Source organism: Tricharina praecox (genome assembly GCF_024521635.1).
Source record: "Tricharina praecox strain CBS 144465 chromosome Unknown BZA05scaffold_6, whole genome shotgun sequence".
Lineage (NCBI taxonomy): Eukaryota > Fungi > Ascomycota > Pezizomycetes > Pezizales > Pyronemataceae > Tricharina > Tricharina praecox.
The window spans coordinates 1,229,981-1,252,674 of NW_026250408.1; the positions used below are offsets into that span (position 1 = coordinate 1,229,981).

Here is a 22,694-nt window from a genome sequence, read left to right on the forward strand (position 1 = left end):
CGTGTCCCAGAGCCCGCCATGTTCGACGGAACACGCGACAAACTCGAAGGGTTCGTTGCGCAACTTCGACTCAAGCTATACAGCGACCCAGCCCGTTTCCCCACTCCAGCACTCCGAATGGCCTACGCCTTCAACCGCTTGGAAGGCCGCGCCCAAGCCCAGATCCTGCCATACATCGAGAATCACAACATCACCCTCACTGATGCTGATGCGATAATCACACTCCTGAACAATGCGTTTGGTGACCCCGACCCAGCGGCCACCGCTCGAGCCAAGCTGCACCACCTGAAACAAGGCAATAAGGAGTTCACCTCCTACTTTGCGGAATTCCAGATGCTCGTCTCCAAGCTCAATTGGGACGAGCATGCGAAACTTGACGCACTGCGAGAAGGAGTATCCATCGAACTCCACCGGCAACTTGTGGGCCGTACTCAGGGTCTCAACTACGACGGGTTTGTGGCCCTCTGCCAACGCCTCGACTCCGAGCTGCGTGCCCTCCAACTTCGTGAGGGACGCCGTACCATCAACCCCCCTCGGCAGAGTAGCGCCCCACAACCCACGGCGCCGCTCAGGCACACCACCCAGAACACCATGCCCGTGACGACCACTGCCACAGGAACGGCCCCCGGAGCTATGGACTTGAGTGCCAACAGCCGCAGGATCTCAGATCAAGAGCGTGCCGCTCGACTCCGCGAAGGCCGCTGTCTGTACTGTGGAGGAAGTGGCCACATGGCGAGGCACTGCCCCAACAAGAACCGAAATCCGTTCCGAGCAGCCGTTGCCCGGCTGGAGACAACTCAGCCGACCAACACCACCCCGGCTCACACCTATCACAACTGCAACCAGGATTGCGGCGAGACCTCCCAGCAGTCGGGAAAAGCCTAGACCAACAACCGCTTGATGGCACTGTTGTTGGTCGTACCCAGGATAAGTCTTTGTCTCCTATGTTCCCTATTTTCCGTCTGTCTAGTCTCTCAGTGTCAGGAATGGTTGTGGAAGAATCATCAATGGAAGGAAAACATCTTGTTGTATTGTGTAACCTTTCGTTTGGTGACAAAACCATTGCCACGCATGCGCTGATCGACTGTGGGGCAACCGGAATTGCATTTGTAGACAAAGACTTCGCCCGCCATCACCACCTACCCCTCGTACCCCTGAAATCCCCGCGCACCCTCGAAGTCATCGATGGCCGTCCCATCGAGTCAGGCGACATCACACATGTTGCCACCACCACCCTGTCCATACAGGAACACCACGAAGAAATCCCTATGTTTGTCACCAAACTAGGCCACTACCCGGTTGTACTCGGAATCCCCTGGATGGACCTCCACGATGTGGCCATCCGGTTCAGCTCCCGAACCCTCACCTTTGGCTCCCAATACTGTACAGCCAACTGCAATGCAGTGCCCACAGTTGCACATGGAATCACCACCGGCCCACCTGACGTATCTACCTATGCTCTCGCGTCAAAAGCAGCTCAGGAAGAGCCAGCGGTAAGCGCGGGGGCCGGCGACATCGTGGCCCGCTGCATTACGTCTCCCCCAAGGATGAATCACCAAGAATGCACTAACCTTTCAAGGGAAACCACAGTCAGAATCTCAGCCTTACGGATGGAGTCATTCCAAGAACTGGTCAGCAAGGAAAGCCTTACGATTTTCAACACCACTCTTGCCGAAGTCAACGGCGCACTGGAAGGAAACAAGGACCCCACGGCACATATCCCTCACGAATATCACGAGTTCCTACCGCTGTTCTCTGAAGCCCTCGCCCAGAACTTGCCACCGCACCGACACTACGACCATAAGATCCCACTCAAGAAGGGATTTACGCCCCCATACGGACCACTGTACTCACTTTCGAAAACGGAGCTTGTCGCATTGAAGGAATGGCTTGACGACAACCTTAGCAAAGGTTTCATCCGTGCCTCTTCCTCTCCAGCAGCATCGCCAATCCTGTTTGTCAAGAAATCGGACGGCTCCCTACGCCTGTGTGTGGATTACAGGGGCCTGAACGAAGGAACAATCAAGAACAGGTACCCACTCCCACTCCTCCAAGAAACTCTGATGCGGCTATCCGGGGCGAAATACTTCACCACCCTGGATATCCGCGGTGCCTACAACCTTGTGCGGATGGCGGAAGGAGAAGAGTGGAAAACTGCCTTCCGGACACGCTACGGGCTCTTCGAATCCCTCGTCATGCCCTTCGGCCTCACCAACGCCCCTGCCGACTTCCAAGCTCTGATCAACGATGTGCTACGCCCGTTCCTCGACGACTTCTGTACCGCATTCATCGATGACGTCTTCATTTACAGCGGATCCTTACATGAACACCGGAAACATGTCAGGAAAGTACTTCAGGCCTTATCAGCAGCCGGTCTACATCTCAAACCCGAAAAATGTCATTTCCACCAGACAGAAGTCAAATATTTGGGACTGATCATTACAACAAACGGGATCAAGATGGACCCAGCGAAAGTCTCCTGCATACTGGAATGGGAGGAGCCGAGTACCGTCACCGATGTGCAATGCTTTCTGGGATTTGCGAACTTCTACCGGCGATTCATCCAAGACTATTCCAAGGTGGTATCCCCATTGACAGCATTGACCAAGAAGGAGGATGGAAAGTATGTTCCCTTCGTGTGGGGACCGGAACAGCAGAAAGCATTCGACGAACTAAAAACAGCATTCACCTCGGCCCCGATCCTCCGGCACTTCGACTACGATCGGCAGATAGTAGTGGAAACTGACGCCTCCGACTACGTCTCTGCCGGCGTCCTATCTCAGTACGACAACGAGGGAATCCTGCACCCAGTGGCATTCTATTCCAAGAAACATTCCCCGGCAGAATGCAACTACGAGATCTACGACAAAGAACTCCTCGCAATCGTCCGCGCCTTTGAGGAGTGGAGACCACATCTGGAGGGCGCTCCTCACCCCATCCAAGTCCTAAGCGACCACAAGAATCTGGAGTATTTCATGACAACGAAACTACTTAACCGACGACAAGCGCGATGGTCAGAGTTCCTTTCCCGTTTCCATTTCAAGATTGTCTACCGACCAGGCAAAGCGGGAGGAAAACCGGATGCACTGACCAGGAGGTCAGGAGACCTCCCTAAAGAAGGGGATGAAGGATTGCTTGCCAACCAGCAGGCGGTCCTGAAACCGGACAACCTACCGGAAGAGCTCCGGTTGGCAGCAACCAACACACCCGAACAACACCGTCCCCTCCTCACGTCACTGATAACAGAAGGCTACGACATAGACCCCGTCCCAAATCGAATCCTCGAGCTACTCCGAAATGGTACACGCCACTCGAAGGAGATCTCCTTGGCCGAATGCCGCGAAGTCAACGGGCGACTGATCTACCGAGACTGCCTCTATGTTCCAGAGTACGACCGACTCCGACTACGACTGATCCAGGACCACCACGACCCACCGACCATGGGGCACCCAGGGCGCGCAAAAACCCTGGAACTACTTGCTCGAAGGTACTACTGGCCACAGATGCGAAAGGACGTTGACCAGTTTGTCCGAAACTGCCACACCTGCCGACGAACCAAGGCCACCCGGCACGCACCCTATGGTGTCCTGCGCCCCCTCCCAGTACCCGAGAAGCCATGGCAACACATCTCAGTCGACTTTGTCACTGGCTTACTGGCCTCAAAGGGGTTTGACGCCATCTGTGTTTTTGTTGACCGACTGACCAAGCAACGCCATCTCCTACCATGTACCACGACCATCACCTCGGAAGGACTGGCCGAGCTGTTCTGCGACCGGATCTTCAGGTACCACGGGTTGCCAGAAAGCATCGTCTCGGATAGGGGTCCCCAGTTTGCCTCGAGATTCTGGAAACACCTATGCTCATGCCTCAAGATCGAGCCACGCCTGTCAACTGCCTTCCACCCCCAGACCGACGGCCAAACCGAACGGATGAACGCTGTCATGGAACAGCACCTCCGCGCGTACGTCAGCTACCTCCAGGATGACTGGGTCGACTACCTCTTCTTGGCTGAATTCGCTGGCAACAACCAGGTCTCCGACACGACTACCCTGTCCCCATTCTTCGCTAACCTAGGATACCACCCACGGTGTGACTTTGAGCTGGATATCCGTGTCGACACCAAGGAGGAACATCAAGCTCAGAGTGCAGCGGAACGGTTGCATCAAATCCACGACGTCGCCCGCAGCCAAATGCGGTATGCCCAGGCACGGCAACAGGACGACTCCGACCGGCACCGAACCCCTGCGCCAGCCTTCCAACCAGGCGACATGGTATGGGTGGATGGTCGGAACTGGCGCACCGAGAGACCCAGTCGCAAGCTGGAAAACAAACACCATGGTCCCTACCGTGTGATTCGGACAATCGGAACCCACGCCTACGAATTGGACATCCCGGACACCGTTCAGAAGCACCGAACATTTCCTGTATCCCTCCTTCATGCCTCCGCTGACGATCCCTTCCCTGGACAAACTCCACCGCCACCACTTCCGGTAATCGTGGACGACCAAGAAGAATGGGAGGTTGAAGAGGTCCTGGACAGCCGGAACCTCAGGGGCAAACTCCAGTACCTGGTGAAATGGAGAGGCTACGCGGCACCAACATGGGAACCAGAGGAGAACCTTACTGAGGTACAAGCTGTGGACGACTTCCATCGACGATACCCCATGCAGCCTGGACCAGTCGAACTTGCTCTCGTGGGAACTCGAGCCTTAGGAGGGACTACTGTCACGGCTCACGACGGAATGATGAAGGGAGGGTCGGCACAAGGATCAGGAGAATTGGGGGACAGTGCAGAGGCAGTGCACCGGCAGTGCAAGGATGAGTCGCAGAGGATTTGGGGCTGTGTGCAGGGAGCAGGGATAGCGCAGTAATGAGTCGCAGGATATTGGGGCTGTGTGCAGGAAGCAGGGGTAGTGCGGCTGCGCAGGGTGTGAGTCACGGAAGTGGGGTACTGGCAAGGTGGATTTCTCAGGGTCTGGCACACGCCCACGGTCATTGTCAGGTTGCGGGAAGAAGTGGAGGATTTTCTATATAAACGGGCCGTTGCCCCTCTGTATTTAGTTCTTCACGCAACAACTTGTTAATTCAATCACTGTTACCTCTGTCCTTGCCTCGGCTGCCGTCTGCGCCGTAGTCCTTGTCCCTGCCTCTGTTCTCAGTTGCCGTCTGCACTGAGCCCTGCCTCACCTTGTCTCCTGTACCCGTCTTGCCCCTACCGAACCCAGAACCCGATCCCCAGCCCGACTTCGCTACCTGGAGCCTTGCCCGACCGTGCCGTTACACACGAGAACTTGGGTTGCCCCTCATTCAACGGCCCAAGCCGGTGGAAATCAAGGACTTCCACGGAACCATAGTGGAAGGAGCCGGGGAATATTATACAATGCCGATGCTCCTTCAACACCGGAGGCACTACACCAACGAAACCTTCGAAGTGGCTCCCTTGGACGGCTGCGATGCCTACCTCCCGTATTGGTGGATGGCTAAGCATGAACCGACAGGGTTGTGGGAGAATGAAGCACAGAAAGTTCGCTTCACCAGCACCCGATGCAAGGAACAATGCACCTTGCAACAAGCAACCAGCTTTCCGATGGAACTTGACACGTCTGTCATTCACAATTCGGAGGCTCGCATTATTGGATACGTCTCAGCTGGCCCGGAATCAGATCCCCCCATGAATCTGCTTCCGGAGAAGTTCAGACGATATGCCAACATCATGAGCAAGGAAGCAGCCGATAAGCTTCCCGACCACAAGTCCTACGACCACGCAATCGATCTCAAGGAAGGAGAGACTCCTCCATGGGGTCCTATCTATGCGCTGTCAGAGAAAGAACTTGAAGCCCTCAGGGAGTGGCTCAAGGAGATGCTCCAGACAGGCAAGATTCGAAGATCCAAATCACCAGCCGGGGCGCCGATATTATTTGTACCAAAGGCGCACGGCAGGGGTCTCCGATTGTGTGTCGACTATCGCGGTATCAACAAGATTACCGTAGCCAATCGCTACCCACTCCCGATCATGGCAGAGTTGCAAGACCGAGTCAGGGGTGCGAAAGTCTTCACCAAGATTGATCTGAAGAATGGCTATCACCTTATCCGCATCAAGGAAGGGGACGAGTGGAAGACGGCTTTCCGCTGTCGATACGGACTGTTTGAGTTTTTGGTCATGCCGTTTGGGCTGACCAACGCTCCAGCGACGTTTCAGGACATGATTAACCACATATTTCGGGATATGTTGGACCTGGGACTGGTCGCATACATCGATGACCTCCTCATCTATGCTAAGACGCACGAGGAGCATGACAAGATAGTCATCGAGGTACTAAAGAGGTTGGAAGAAAATAAGTTGGCAATCTCACCAGAGAAGTGTGTCTGGTCGACAAGGAGAGTCGAGTTCCTAGGATACGTGATATCCCAAGATGGAATTGAGATGGCTAAGGACAAGGTGGAATCTGTGCTCTCGTGGGAGGCGCCGCGGTCCCTGAAGGAAGTACAAGCCTCTCTTGGGTTCGCCAATTTTTACAGGCGCTTCATCAAGGATTTCTCAAAGATCACGAGACCCTTGACCGAGAGCACAAAAGAAAAAGGGAAGGATTGGAGATGGACAGGAGAAATGGAACTGGCCTTCGAGGAGCTGAAGTCTAGGTTCACCACGGCACCGATTCTCAGGCACTTCAACCCAGAATTACCTGTCGTGGTGGAATCCGACGCTTCCGACTTCGCGTTGGGCGCGGTGCTGTCTCAAAGGGCAGAGGATGGGAAGTTACACCCAGTTGCGTTCCACTCAAGAAAGTTTACCCCAGCCGAAATCAACTTCGAGATTCACGATAAGGAACTACTCGCGATAGTAGACTCTTTCAAACGCTGGCGGCAATACCTCGAGGGAGCAAAACACCAGATCCAGGTGTACAGCGACCACCAGAACCTTGAGTACTTCACAACCACGAAAGTACTCAATCGACGGCAGGCGAGATGGGCACAAGAACTCGCTGGCATCGACTTCAAAATCTACTACCGGCCCGGCAGCCAGAATGGCAAGCCTGACGCATTATCCAGGCGCCCGGAGTACCGCCCTGAAAAAGGGGGGGGTGAAGATCAGCCGATTACGACGATCCTGCATAAATCACACTTTGCAGGCGACGATTCGAGAGTTTCATCAATCAGCACCGGAGGCGAAAGCACCGTGTTCCTGGCTTCGTCAACTCGGCTACAATCAATCCCCGTGCCAAAGTGGAATGAAGAATTTCTGGGTTGGGTCAGGAAGGCAGGAAAGAAAGATGCTGGGTATCAGGAGGCTCTGAGTAGCATCAAGGATACGAACGAGGACGCGGCTCAGAAGGACACTGAGTCGGAGGGCCGAAAGGCCTGGGGACTGGCCGCCGAGAGTAGGGACTCCGGTAGGATGGGTCGAAAGGCCAGGATTTTGAGGATGGAAGAGGGGTGCCTGTATAGGAAAGAAAGGCTATGGGTACCAGACGACAAGGAACTCGTCAGACACATCCTCGAGTCGGAACACGATACGAAAGTCGCGGGGCATATGGGCCAGGATGTGAGACTGGGACGGGTTGGTGCCGTCGGAGTCTATGGTGATATCGAGGATAGAATAAAAGTCAAAGATTTCGACAATTCACAACGGAATAATCTTAAGGGTGTTTGTTCGATGGTTTGTTCGGTACGATGATTGTAGTTTGTTCGGTTGCCCGCTCGGTTCGACTTATAGCCGTCCCGATCCTCAGCACGTGATTCCTCTAGAGTGCGGCCTAACGTAGCTCCGTTGCTTCCTTTGCATCGGAGTTCCGCGGCCTAGCCTTGAGTCGTCGTCAGCTCTCTTCGGATAGTCTTCTCGACTAGGCAGGTGGTAAACACCACGCGCCCAAGATAGATCGGAGTTTCCGAGCAATTATCTCCCTCATGCGCCGGCAGAGTTCTTCGCTCGAAGTTGTCTGCCCCCATCGGTCGATGTTCGATTCTCTCGTCATAACAGTTTTTTCCTGGATCGGAGTTCCTACTGCGGGGCCCTATGATCGGAGATCTCAAAGTCCTCTGGACTGTTATCCCGATCTCCCGCATCTCCGATCACTGTCTAGACTCTGGAATCCGTTTGCTCCCTCCTTCCTATCTTGTCCTTGATCGCTTCTAACTATCCTTTCGGCTCGCAACTCTATTCTAATCACCCGAACTATCTAATCACATCTCTTGCGACCGTCGTGACCTCCGATACCTATCGGGGTGTCACACAGGACAAGACTATCGAACTTATCCGGCGCAATTTCTGGTGGCCAAAGATGGACGAGCAGATTATAGACTTCGTCCGGAGTTGCGCGCAGTGTCAGAAGGACAAAGCAACAAGGCACCAGCCATATGGACTACTCAATCCTCTCGAGTTACCATACACCCCATGGCAATCAATAGCCATGGACTTCATTACCGATCTACCGGAATCCAACGGATGCGACCAGCTATGGGTGGTCGTCGACCGCTTCACCAAGATGGCGCATTTCATCCCCCTACCTAAGGATGGAAAGATAGCCGAGGATCTCGCGAAGATTTTTGCCCGCGAGATATGGCGCTTTCACGGATTACCAACAGACATAGTATCGGATCGAGACTCACGGTTTACCTCGGGTACATGGAAAGAATTCATCCGGCTGCTAGGCATTAAGCCCCGGATGTCAACAGCGTTCCACCCACAGACGGATGGACAAACGGAACGCCTCAACCAGACGATCGAAGCATATCTCCGCTCCTTCGTCAACTACGAGCAGAACGATTGGGTGAATCTCCTACCGATGGCTGAGTTTGCCTACAACAACTCGGTTACATCGGCAACCGGAATGTCGCCCTTCTATGCGAATTTCGGATACCACCCTTCGGCGACAAACCCTGCTGCGGCAAATTCTCTCAACCCCGCCAGCAAGGTCTACGCTCACTGGATGCATACAGTCCACGAGGAAAACATCAAGACCCTCGAACGAATGCGCGAACGAATGCGCAAGTATGCAGATCAACATCGTCAGGAGGCACCGGCTTATCAAGTAGGAGACTTGGTAATGCTCAATGGGCGGAACATTCAAACCCGCCGACCCTCGCGGAAGTTGGACCACAAGAACCATGGTCCCTTCCAAATCGAGAAGATCGTATCGCCGCTCGCTGTCAAGCTCACTCTGCCAAGGAAGTGGAAGATTCATAATGTCTTTCACGTCTCGCTCGTTAAACCGTTCCGAGCCGGCACCCGAGCACCACCGGATCCCTCTCAAATCTTACGAGAGGCCGATGATGTGGAAGGCAACGAAGAATACGACGTCGATGAGGTTATGGGCAGCTCGAAGAAAGGTCGACGAGTGCTCTACCTCGTCAAATGGCTCAACTACCCCGAACGACGGGACTGGACGAACGAGCCATTGGACAACTTCTCAGTAGGCGGTCGGGAAAACCTACGCGAGTTTCATCGCAAAAATCCCGATGCGCCGAGGGACTACCGGCTCACAGATGAGTAAGAGTTTTTTCCCATGTGGTTTTCTCGAACTCGGGCAGGTAGTAGGATGAAGGGGATGGAGGACTTCATCCACAGTTATCAAAGTTAGGATAAAGGCGAGGACTTGGGTGCTTCGGGCCGAAGCCTCGTGGGAGGGGAGATGGTGTGACACCCCGATAGGTATCGGAGGACACGACGGTCGCAAGAGATGAGATTAGATAGTTCGGGTGATTAGAATAGAGTTGCGAGCCGAAAGGATAGTTAGAAGCGATCAAGGACAAGATAGGAAGGAGGGAGCAAACGGATTCCAGAGTCTAGACAGTGATCGGAGATGCGGGAAATCGGGATAACAGTCCAGAGGACTTTGAGATCTCCGATCATAGGGCCCCGCAGTAGGAACTCCGATCCAGGAAAAAACTGTTATGACGAGAGAATCGAACATCGACCGATGGGGGCAGACAACTTCGAGCGAAGAACTCTGCCGGCGCATGAGGGAGATAATTGCTCGGAAACTCCGATCTATCTTGGGCGCGTGGTGTTTACCACCTGCCTAGTCGAGAAGACTATCCGAAGAGAGCTGACGGCGACTCAAGGCTAGGCCGCGGAACTCCGATGCAAAGGAAGCAACGAAGCTACGTTAGGCCGCACTCTAGAGGAATCACGTGCTGAGGATCGGGACGGCTATAAGTCGAACCGAGCGGGCAACCGAACAAAAACACAATCATCGCACCGAACAAACCATCGAACAAACACCCTTAAGATTATTCCGTTGTGTATTATCGAAATCCCTGACTTTTATTCTATCCTCGACTTTACTATAGACTCCGGCGGCACAAACCCGTCCCAGTCTCACAGGTACTGGGAGGGGGCGCAGGACACCATAGGGTGCGTGCCGGGTGGCCTTGGTTCGCCGGCAGGTGTGGCAGTTTCGGACAAACTGGTCAACGTCCTTTCGCATCTGTGGCCAGTAGTACCTTCAAGCAAGTAGTTCCAGGGTTTTTGCGCGCCCTGGGTGCCCCATGGTCGGTGGGCCGTGGTGGTCCTGGATCAGTCGTAGTCGGAGTCGGTCGTACTCTGGAACATAGAGGCAGTCTCGGTAGATCAGTCGCCCGTTGACTTCGCGGCATTCGGCCAAGGAGATCTCCTTCAAGTGGCGTGTACCATTTCGGAGTAGCTCGAGGATTCGATTTGGGACGGGGTCTATGTCGTAGCCTTCTGTTATCAGTGACGTGAGGAGGGGACGGTCTTGTTCGGGTGTGTTGGTTGCTGCCAACCGGAGTTCTTCCGGTAGGTTGTCCGGTTTCAGGACTGCCTGCTGGTTGGCGAGCAGTCTTTCATCCCCTTCTTTAGGGAGGTCTCCTGACCTCCTGGTCAGTGCATCCGGTTTTCCTCCCGCTTTGCCTGGTCGGTAGACAATCTTGAAATGGAAACGGGAAAGGAACTCTGACCATCGCGCTTGTCGTCGGTTGAGTAGTTTCGTTGTCATGAAATACTCCAGATTCTTGTGGTCGCTTAGGACTTGGATGGGGTGAGGAGCGCCATCCAAATGTGGTCTCCACTCCTCAAAGGCGCGGATGATTGCAAGGAGTTCTTTGTCATAGATCTCGTAGTTGCATTCTGCCGGGGAGTGTTTCTTGGAATAGAATGCCACTGGGTGCAGGATTCCCTCGTTGTCGTACTGAGATAGCACTCCGGCAGAGACGTAGTCGGAGGCGTCAGTTTCCACTACTATTTGCCGATCGTAGTCGAAGTGCCGGAGGATCGGGGCCGAGGTGAATGCTGTTTTTAGTTCGTCGAATGCTTTCTGCTGTTCCGGTCCCCACACGAAGGGAACATACTTTCCATCCTCCTTCTTGGTCAATGCTGTCAGTGGGGATACCACCTTGGAATAGTCTTGGATGAATCGCCGGTAGAAGTTCGCAAATCCCAGAAAGCATTGCACATCGGTGACGGTACTCGACTCCTCCCATTCCAGTATACAGGAGACTTTCGCGGGGTCCATCTTGATCCCGTTTGTTGTAATGATCAGTCCCAAATACTTGACTTCCGTCTGGTGGAAATGACATTTTTCGGGTTTGAGATGTAGACTGGCTGCTGATAAGGCCTGAAGTACTTTCCTGACATGTTTCCGGTGTTCATGTAAAGATCCGCTGTAAATGAAGACGTCATCGATGAATGCGGTACAGAAGCCGTCGAGGAACGGGCGTAGCACATCGTTGATCAGAGCTTGGAAGTCGGCAGGGGCGTTGGTGAGGCCGAAGGGCATGACGAGGGATTCGAAGAGCCCATAGCGTGTCCGGAAGGCAGTTTTCCACTCTTGTTCTTCCGCCATCCGCACAAGGTTGTAGGCACCGCGGATAACCAGGGTGGTGAAGTATTTTGCCCCGGATAGCCGCATCAGAGTTTCTTGGAGGAGTGGGAGTGGGTACCTGTTCTTGATTGTTCCTTCGTTCAGGCCCCTGTAATCCACACACAGGCGTAGGGAGCCGTCCGATTTCTTGACAAACAGGATTGGCGATGCTGCTGGAGAGGAAGAGGCACGGATGAAACCTTTGCGGAGGTTGTCGTCAAGCCATTCCTTCAGTGCGACAAGCTCCGTTTTCGAAAGTGAGTACAGGGGTCCGTATGGGGGCGTAAATCCCTCCTTGAGTGGAATCTTATGGTCGTAGTGTCGGTGCGGGGGCAAGTTCTGGGCAAGGGCTTCAGAGAATAGCGGTAGGAACTCGTGGTATTCGTGAGGGATATGTGCCGTGGGGTCCTTGTTTCCTTCCAGTGCGCCGTTGACCTCGACAAGCGTGGTGTTGAAAATCGTGAGGCTTTCCTTGTTGACCAGTTCTTGGAATGACTCCATCTGTAAGGCTGAGATTCTGACTGTGCTTTCCCTTGAAAGGTTAGTGCATTCTTGGTGATTCTTCCTTGGGGGAGACGTAATGTAGCGGGCCACGATGTCGCCGGCCCCCGCGCTTACCGCTGGCTCTTGCTGAGCTGCTTTTGACGCGAGAGCATACGTGGATACGTCAGGCGGGTCGGTGGTGATTCCATGTGCAACTGTGGGCACCGCATTGCAATTGGCTGTGCAGTATTGGGAGCCGAAGGTGAGGGTTCGGGAGCTGAACCGGATGGCCACATCGTGGAGGTCCATCCAGGGGATTCCGCGTACAACGGGGTAGTGGCCTAGTTTGGTGACAAACATAGGGATTTTCTCGTGGTGTTCCTGTATGGACAGGGTGGTGGTGGCAACATGTGTGATGTCGCCTGACTCGATGGGACGGCCATCGATGACTTGGAGACTTTGCGGGCATTTCAGGGGTACGAGGGGTAGGTAGTGATGGCGGGCGAAGTCTTTGTCTACAAATGCAATTCCGGCCGCCCCACAATCGATCAGCGCATGCGTGGCAATAGTTTTGCCACCAAACGAAAGGTTACACAATACAACGAGATGTTTTCCTTCCATTGATTATTCTTCCACAACCATTCCTGGCACTCAAGTCCATGGCTCCGGGTGTGACACCCTGGTCGCAGTCGGCCCGACTTCAGGGTCCGGCTTCTTACCAACGGGAGTTTGGGAAAAAATAGTTAGATAGATCGGGGAACAGGAGGGAACCTTTTAGATTAGTCGTAGCTAGTCAGAGACGAGATAGGAAGGAAGGAAGCAAACGGAACCAGAGTCTAGGTGGGATCGGAGGCGCAGCGATACGCACGAAAAGTCCGATACAGTCATGCTTGGCTTGAGGCAGGCGAATCGCGGAACAAGCGCAGAGAAAACTCTGATCGGAGAAAAACCACTATGACGAGTGTTGCCCCTCTTCTCGCGTCTTAAGCAAATTAGAGACGTGCCGAAAGGCGCAGCCGTTGCCCAGCGAGGAGATAGCTGAAACCGGACTATGCTCGGGTAAGGATTGGTGCGCCATACCTGCCTAGTTTGTATAAACTATCCTGAAGGCTTACGACGACTCTGATGACATGGCGGAGAAAGTCTCCGCACCAAAGTGCAGAGATTTCACGCCAGGGTTCCATCCGGCAACAAGCTACGGCAACGGCCGGCACGTGACTCGACCAAATCACCCAACTATATAGACTTCCGACGACACGGCGAAAGATTCATCATCAGAACCAGCAACCAGAAAACCATCGACACTACCCCTTAAGATTATTCCGCTTGTGAAAAGAATACTATCTATTTTCATTCTAAACCCCATTCTATCAATCGACTCCGACGACCGAAATCGTTCCAGTCTCACACCGGGGGCCGTTCCTGTGTGTGACACCCCGATAGGTATCAGAGGTCACGACGGTCGCAAGAGATGAGATTAGATAGTCCGGGTGGTTAGAATAGAGTTGCGAGCCGAAGGGATAGTTAGAAGTGATCAAGGACAAGATAGAAAGGATGAAGCAAACGGATCCCAGAGTCTTGACAGTGATCGGAGATGCGGGTGATCGGGATAACAGTCCAGAGGACTTTGAGATCTCTGTTCATAGGGCCCCGCAGTAGGAACTCCGATCCAGGGAAAAACTGTTATGACGAGAGAATCTAACATCGACCGATGGGGGCAGAGAACTTCGAGCGAAGAACTCTGCCGGCGCATGAGGGAGATAATTGCTCGGGAACTCCGATCTATCTTGGGCGCGTGGTGTTTACCACCTGCCTAGTCGAGAAGACTATCCGAAGAGAGCTAACAACGACTCAAGGCTAGGCCGCGGAACTCCAATGCAAAGGAAGCAACGGAGCTACGTTAGGCCGCACTCTAGAGGAATCACGTGCTGTGGATCGGGACGGCTATAAGTCGAACCGAGCGGGCAACCAAACCAAAAAAACACAATCATCGCACCTGTAATAAAGTACACTGGGAAAGTACTATACCACTCGACCAAAAGGTATTTTGATGGCTGATGGCCATCATCCCAGTAGCTACTTAAGGCCAGGATTTCTGAACTGTGACAGCACCGAACAAACCATCGAACAAACACCCTTAAGATTATTCCCCTGTGAATTATCGAAATCACTGACTTTTATTCTACACTTGATAATACCATAGACTCCGACGACACAAACTCGTTCCAGTCTCATACCTTGCCCGACCGTGCCGTTACATCCCTTCGGCTCGCAACTCTATTCTAATCACCCGAACTATATAATCACATCTCTCGCGACCGTCGTGACCTCCCATATCTATCGGGGTGTCACATCCATCGCCACCCTCCACGGGGTTCTTGTAATAAAGTACACTGGGAAAGTACTATACCACTTGACCAAAAGGTATTTGATGGCTGAAGGCCATTATCCCAGTAGCTACTTAAGGCCAGGATTTCTGAACTGTGACAGTTCTAATGGCTATCTCTGTGATGTTTAAATCTCAATAACAAGATATCCCCCTTCTCGGATCCTCGGATTCTGGCTGAGTTCTTCCCATGACTGTTTATGGTAATGGTTGATGATGACCAACAGTGGTACTAATGTATTCCCATATCCCTGAGGTATGTTGGCAGCTTGCTGGGTGTAACACAGACACTATATCGATACCGTCGAACAGCATATCAATACAGTCGCTTACCATATCAGCATGGCAACATAGCATGTCACTACAGGCAAGCACCATATTGATATGGTCAAGCACCAGACTGGTATATTCAAGCACCATGTGGAGATGGCAACATACCATGTCACTACAGCCAAGCACCCTGTCAATACATCACGCTTTTTTTGTGGATACTATTTTTCAAAATTATACGTGTCAAGTTATCTCTTTGATAGCGCCCTGCATAGCGGTACATATTTCCGCCCGACACGCAGTATTTCTAAAATATCGTAGTGCTACCATCTTTTTTACCCCCCCCCCCCCTTCGCTATACAGTACTTAGGAAAGTAAGTAGGCAGGAAGGTAACCCATATTGATATTATGCGTCTCATTGCCTTTTCCGGTGTCACTGCTACTTTTCTCTATACAGTACTCTGTCCTTTTGCATCATCGCATACAACCTTCACGGCCTTCACGGCTTCTTAACGTGCATTGTCCCTAACTTCTCACCAGAGTAAGCCTCGTTAAGTAGGCACCCAGCCCGAGTCCGGCGACGGCTATCGTCGCATCCTCTGTCTGGGGCCCAGCTTCATCTCGTTGTTTACACGAGCTCGTTTCCTTTATAAGCAGTCTCCTTTTTCATCGTTCTCATCTTTCCCATCTTTCTCGTATTAATACATCAATCAAGTCAAGTTCTTCTCTCAGTTTCAACATAGGTAATCCACCTCCGCAACGAGTGATACCCATGACTCCGTAACTACACCGGTGCGAACACCGACATACATCCTGACATGTATCCCGACTTGCATTTCGCCATGATCCCCCAATGATCCCGACATGCATCCCGACCTGCATCCTCACATATAATGAAGTATGTGGGCGGAAGATCCTCCGAAGACCCTGCGCGTCTGTAACCTGGATGCATATTTTTGTTTGTTTGTTTGTTTGTCTGTCTGTTTGTTTGTTTGTTACTCCGGAGTCCGCCCTGCGGATCTGGAATGTTTATTAGGTATGGATTGATCATGGATGCCTCGGCTTGAAATTCGCGCACAATATAGGTACTAAGTATGCAGATCTGCTACTAGTAGGGCGCGGATTCCGTGTGAATTCCGTGCGGATATATATTTTTGATGGCTAGCGGACCACCTATTACCTAGTAGGTAATGGACCTCATACGACGGATGCATCGGGATTCGGGAGGGCGGGGCTACTTTTCTTGCGGGTGGGTGGGGTGGATTTTCTGCCTGGACAGTGAAGTTTCTGCCTGGTGTTTTGGGTTCTCTCAGCCTGTCTCGAACATCATCTGTGTCTGACCCCGAGCTCACAATCGGCCCGTGTACACTGCACTCTACGGTAACAATATTCCGGGGTAGATAACTACCGGTAACCGGACTTTACTATGCTCTGGGTACGAGTAGATATTCTACTGTAGGTAGATCACCACATCGCAGTGCAGTGACGGGAATTCCCGCACTCTGTCCATCCAACGTGGAGTCTCTTAGTTTCCGTGCTCGCCACCTATTATAGTACTGCGATCCGCCAGCCACAACCAGGAACAGCAGTGGTGCGTAAGTAAGTACGTGTCGATGAACCGATGGCCCATGGGAGGATGGAATGCTCCGAGTTCGAGTTCAAGTGTTGGAAGAGGTGTGAATCTTTAGGCCCGAATTGACGACAGCAGCAGCAGCAGCTGGATCACCTCCGGTCCGTTGCAGCGTTGGAGCGGCGGGCGTAGGGCATGGAATCCAAAGAGTGATGTAACCGGGAGGGAGGTGCGGTTGGAATACGGGTATATATGAGAGTAGAATGTTGTCATTCTCACCAGAGGAATACATACCTCATGCGCATAACGTAGGTACCTATGTGTAATGTACGCAACTCGCAGCCCGGGGATTTCATCTTGTATCCTCACCAGCGCGTACATGGTACAATACATACGCCATGGTATAGTAGGCCGACAGGTCTGAGGTCTCTCCACGGCGGCCAGTGAGTATACATACAACCATCGCACGTCAGCTCCTACGCTATGCACTTCAGCATCGGAATGAGTTGAGTTGCGGCACTGACCACTCCCTCACCCTCGCTCACCCTCCTCCCCCCCCTCCTCCTCCTCCTCCTCCGAGCCAAGATACCGAAGCCGAAACGCCTCCTATCGGAGCAATGGTGGAGTTTCAGTCCTCTGACTGGCTGTCCTAACCCCCCGGGTCGCACGGGTGGCACCATTACGACGCGCCTCCGGAGTGCGGACTATGCATGCAGTGTGTGTAGCGGTTGGATTTCTTGGTCTTCCTCCGGTTGGCTGCACCGGACGACGTCAACAACGGCGGGACGTAACTACCGTACGCAGCAGGCCGAAACGTGCAGTGTTGGATAACTGGATAGTAGAAATCCAGTCCCTTCGTGACGGGGGAGGCACGGAAAGACAAACAGCAGCAGCGTGGTGGCCCTGGTAGGCGCTGCGCAAGATGGCGAAGTCCAATGGCAGCGAGAATATACTGGTTGCAAAGTAAAGTACATACCAACGGCCGGAGTTTTTACCTTTTTCCGGAGCTTTCGGTCTCACGAATATCGATGGCATGGGTTGCTTGATAGTTGATTCGAAGCTAGCAAAGTAGTTCCTCGGGATCTCGGCGCACTCGACGGAATGGGAGAATTGGAGCGCTTGAGATGCTGCTAGGAGCACCTGCTTAGGTGTGTATGAAGATCGGAGTGGCTGGGTGAGAAAGTTTTTTTTTGCCTTCTTTCTTTTCTTCTCTTCCGCGGTTCGAAGGCGATGTGTGCGAATCCCACAACCTCGCTCTCTCACTGTCGCTCATCCGATCGTCGCGAGATCGATCCGGTCGATTAATATTCGCACACAAAAAATCGAAACTCCCACCGCATCGGATTTTGTTTTTCTCTCGTCCGCGTGGGCGTTGGCAACTTGCCAAGCATCCGCGCATCGAGCGCCCGCCCTCGCAGCCCTGCAGAGTGCAGAGCCAAGCCACCAAGCAAGCCATCAATCCACCAAGCAACGCCTTCTTCCCTTCTTAGTCAAGCCGTTAGTTTACCCGAGGCTGGGCGTCGTTCACGACGGCATTTGTTTCGTTCGCTCGGTGTTCTTCGGCAGCTTCTAGGCGGGTCTTGGCTCGTGACTGTCCGCGGCTGGAATGGTTGCCCAGAATGCCCAGCACGCCCAGGAAACTTATTCTCGGTACCGTACCGCACGCCGCAGCCGCAATGCACGATGAAGCCGAATGAGGATCTCTCGGCGGTGCAATGCGGAAGAGTGTCGCGTGCGCTGTGCTTGGCAGTGGACGTCGCATCTGTTTGATTATAGAGAAGAGTGTAGAGATAAGTTGTGTTGATGAGGGAGGCTGTTGAGGACTGGAGGAGGGATGGAGGAGGGTGTGACGGAGGGTGTACGAGGAAGGAGGGGTAGATGGAATAGGGTTGTGCGTAACCAAGTAAGTAAATAGGATTTGTGTAGGTGTTGTATTTACCACGGCGGCGATTGTGGGATCCACTGCGCAACTGCAGTTGCCGATGTAAGCACGTAGTTTGACTACTCTAATGGCTTCGGGCTCCGAAGGACGGGGACAAGGCAGAGGCTGGTGTGCAGAGTGGAATAGAGTAGAGCACTCTGGAGTGGGAGCCTCTGGGTTTTACAGCTGGCGCGGACCGGGGCCAACGAGCGATTCGATCCCTTCCCATCTATCTATCCATATCTACCCATCCAAGTACCAACTCTGGCGATTGCAAGCATCTCGTTGAGATGTAGCTGCCGCCATGTTTCCCTGACGTAAGTACCGTAACATGCAATCTGTACATCCGCACCGGGTGAGCATGCCAGGGTTTTGGACGTACTCGCCGCGATCTGCCTACCCCACCGGGACCTGCCTCGTGGGTGCGATGATTGGCCCTCAGATGTCTCCGCCGTCCCTCCGCAGATGGCCGCAGCAGCGGACTCTCGCATGTGGAGAAGCCCCACGGCGGATTCCCCCACGCAAAACTCGTGGTGCTCGGGTGGTGGATCACGGCGTGAAGACGTTAACACTGAAGCCTCCGATCCGGTCCGATAACTACAGGCGAAGTGGGCCCTGTTCGGTTCCAGCACTCGTGTTGATACTTTACCATCTGGTCTCGGCCGTCGAACTCTACTCGCGCAAAGACGGCGAGAGGGCCGGGAGCTCTTCCGGCTGCTGCTGTCGTTGCCTCGCAAACTCTCTCCCGGAACTGTGATTCGAGGCAAAACTTGAGACTGTCCGGCCGTGACTTCAAGATATCTGGCCGTGAGACTTCAGCACGTCTAGCCGTCAGACTCTAAGATGTCTAGCTGTGAGACTTCAAAATGTCTGGCCGTGAGACCCTCCCTCCCTCCGAGTGCGTCTGCTTTCTTGCGCCTGATCGGGTGTCGCGTGGGGCATCCCTGAGCTGCTGCTGCCGCTTATCCCAGCCCCCCAGAGCTGCCGGACATCCGTGTCGAAACGGCCTGACTCCGCACCCTCCGCACCCGCCGCGAAGGAGAAGCAGCAGCTCGGTCTGTCCGTCTAGTCAGGATGGACCATCTGCAGGTCCTTCGAAGATTCCGACAGGGCGTGCTCACTTTCAATTCCGAATGGACACATGTTTCAGCACTCAATTCTCATTGGCTGCCCACAACCTCATCTGTCGCCCCCGCCGCCGCCGCTGCTGCTGCGAAACTTTGGCGATACAGTTTGCCTCTGGCCATGCTGCGGACTCTTCCCCCCCTCACAATAATCCAATAACTTGGATGGCTTCCAATATCTTTAAGAGGGACTGTCCGCCCTCCCCCGCCTGCTGCATCTTAAGACTCCCCTCCTCCCAAGAAGTCCTGTTCTCAGAGTACTCCTCCTCTGCCCAAGAACGCACTCGAGCTCCGAGACCTCACTAAGGCCCCGCCTCCTCCCCCGCCCTCCTCCCCCGCCCGAGACACTATATACCGCTATCGTCCCGGTCCTCGCGTACGGTCCACTTAACCTTTTCTCACCCCCTCTCCCCATTTCACTGCCGTTATTGGAAAATCACCACTATCCACTTCGTTTGCTACGAAGGCCTCTTGGTACATAGAAGAAAGGTAGATAATTAGCTTTTTGGAGCAAACGAACCTTCCCCCCCCTCTCCGACGCTGCGTTGGTTAAGACTGGACTGAAATCTAACTGTCCTTTTTTTCCTTGCCATAGCTCATCGACTCCCCCCCCCCACCCAAGGGTATAATAGCCTAGGCTCTACACATCCCGAGTCGACATCAACGCTCCCGCAAACCTCCCACCCCCACATACTGCGGTATCCCCCCGCTTTCCCTCGGAATGTCTGCTCCCCTCGGGAAAACAAATGGCGGAAACGCTGCCTTCACCAATTTCAACAACAAGTTCGCTCACATCACGGTGAGAATTAGCACTACCCCCCCGTAGCTGGATTTTCTCTGACGTGTTGCTTCTAGGACCCACATGAGCGTCGTCGGCTGGCCCTGGCCGAGATCGATAAGGCTCCATTTGGCTGGTACCACGTTCGTGCCGTGGTGGTTGGAGGAATCGGTTTCTTCACCGATGCCTATGATGTAAATATAACACAAATCTGCCCCTTCCCGATGTCCATGCGGGTGTGGGTGTGTTGGTGTCACGTACTGACGTTGTCTAGATCTTCGCCGTCAACTTGATCACCTCGATGTTGGGTCTCGTGTACTGGACAGGTGGCCTGATTCCCGGCAACTCGGACACTGCTATCAAGGTTTCGACTTCGGGAGGTACCGTTATCGGCCAGCTGGGATTTGGATGGCTGGCGGATGTCGTCGGCCGCAAGAAGATGTACGGACTCGAGCTGATCGTCATCATCGTCGCAACTCTGGCACAATCCCTCACCTCGGAGTCCTACTCGATGAGCATCGTCGGTCTGCTCGTCTTCTGGCGTGTCATCATGGGAATCGGTATCGGTGGTGACTACCCGCTCTCTTCCATCATCACTTCGGAATTCGCAACTACTAAATGGCGCGGTGCCATGATGGGTGCCGTGTTCGCCATGCAAGGTATCGGTCAGTTGGGCGCTGCTCTGTGCGCCCTGATCGTCACCGTGGCCTTCAAGGAGAAGCTCATCGGCAAGGCGATCAATGAGTGCGATGACGAGTGCAAGACCGCCGTCGACAGGATGTGGCGTATAATCATCGGCTTCGGTGCCGTTCCCGCCTGCATCGCACTCTACTACCGTCTGACCATCCCCGAGACCCCGCGATACACCTTCGACGTCCAGTTCGACATCGAGAAGGGAGCAGCCGATGCCGCCAAATTCACCTCTGGAGAGCACGGCAACGCCGACGTCGACGAGATCACGCGCATCCAGACCCAAGTCGCCGCGACCAAGGAGCTCGAGATCCCAAAAGCCAGCTGGGCCGATTTCTGGGGCCACTACAGCCAGTGGCGCTACGGCAAGATCCTCCTCGGCACCGCTGGCTCATGGTTCCTCCTCGACGTAGCCTTCTACGGCCTCGGCCTCAACAACAGCATCATCCTGGACGCCATAGGCTACAGCTCGCACACCGACGTCTACGAAAAACTCCACAACAACGCCGTCGGCAACCTGATCCTGATCTGCGCCGGGTCCATCCCCGGCTACTGGGTGACGGTGTTCACCGTCGACACCATCGGCCGCAAGCCGATCCAGCTGATGGGGTTCGTGCTGCTGACCATCCTATTCTGCATCATCGGCTTCGCCTTCGACAAGCTCTCTGGCAACGCGCTTCTCGGCCTCTACGTGCTCTGCCAGTTCTTCTTCAACTTCGGCCCGAACGCGACGACGTTCATAGTTCCTGGCGAATGCTTCCCCACCCGCTACCGCTCGACATCCCACGGAATGTCGGCCGCCGCCGGAAAAGTAGGCGCCATCATCGCACAGGTCCTCATCGGCCCCCTCCGCGTCCGCGGAAACCCTACCCCCGATAATGAGAGCCCATGGCTCAACCATGTCATGCAGATCTTTGCTGCGTTCATGTTTGCCGGTATCTGGACGAGTCTGCTGATTCCTGAGACGAAGAGGAAGACACTGGAAGAGCTCTGTGGGGAACTGTATAATGAGGGTGGCGTGAGGAGTGCTAAGGAGGAGGAGGCGGGGGTGGGGGAGGAGGGGGAGGGGGCGAGGGCGAGTAAAGAGTAGAGAGTAAAGATGGTTTATACGGGTGATTGGTAATGAGCGAGTGAGCGAGTGGGAAAAGTGCACGCACGCGTGGGCGGGATATGTTTGCGAGGATTGACGGTTTGTCGTCCGATGGGTTTTTGGTGTTTTTGGCTTTTTTGGCTTTTTATGGCTTTTTCTTTTTTCGTTTATAAGGTTGTAGGTTTTACACAACTTGACTTGACTTGGAAATTGGAGCGGGGTGAATTACACTTTTTTTTTGATATGGAAATGGTGATATTTTGGGGTTTTTTTTGTACTCGATGGGTTGTGGTTGTGGTGATGCTGGCATGATGAAACGGCTGATTATAGTTGTAGTTGTATGGTGAGATAACTATTGCATGCACGACCCGTGTACGGATCGTGCACGATCCGGGGAGTACACGGGATCTGGCTACTCTAGATAGTATAGACAGGAAAGATACGGAAACTACGGAAACTGGGTTAAAGTTTCAAGCACATCATATCATAGGTATCACGTATTCATTACACCATCAGTATCGGGGTGAGCTCGGAAACCTTATGTAGAAGGAAACGAATGTAAC

The 22,694-nt window shown here is 53.6% G+C and overlaps 3 protein-coding genes across 3 annotated transcripts; 2 read left to right on the top strand and 1 right to left on the bottom strand.

Moving 5' to 3' along the window:
- Nucleotides 1-17,101: 17,101 nt before the first annotated feature.
- On the bottom strand, nt 17,102-18,581 carry BZA05DRAFT_391666 (uncharacterized protein). Its single transcript, XM_051483003.1, has one exon. It carries the CDS (start codon nt 17,982-17,984, stop codon nt 17,673-17,675), a length of 312 nt encoding a protein of 103 aa, XP_051341774.1. The 5' UTR covers nt 17,985-18,581; the 3' UTR covers nt 17,102-17,672.
- Nucleotides 18,582-20,294: 1,713 nt separating this feature from the next.
- BZA05DRAFT_334232 (major facilitator superfamily domain-containing protein) lies at nt 20,295-22,131 on the top strand (the record flags this gene model as incomplete). Its single annotated transcript, XM_051480720.1, has 3 exons — nt 20,295-20,372; nt 20,429-20,545; nt 20,626-22,131. The coding sequence occupies 3 exons, from the start codon at nt 20,295-20,297 to the stop codon at nt 22,129-22,131; spliced, it is 1,701 nt and encodes a 566-aa protein (XP_051341775.1).
- Nucleotides 22,092-22,694, top strand: BZA05DRAFT_391669 (uncharacterized protein). Its single transcript, XM_051483004.1, has one exon. It carries the CDS (start codon nt 22,243-22,245, stop codon nt 22,441-22,443), a length of 201 nt encoding a protein of 66 aa, XP_051341776.1. The 5' UTR covers nt 22,092-22,242; the 3' UTR covers nt 22,444-22,694.

Coding starts and splice junctions, on each gene's coding strand:
- BZA05DRAFT_391666 (XM_051483003.1), bottom strand. CDS start 17,984: ATGGCTTGCTTGGTGGCTTGGCTCTGCACTCTGCAGGGCTGCGAGGGC.
- BZA05DRAFT_391669 (XM_051483004.1), top strand. CDS start 22,243: ATGGGTTTTTGGTGTTTTTGGCTTTTTTGGCTTTTTATGGCTTTTTCT.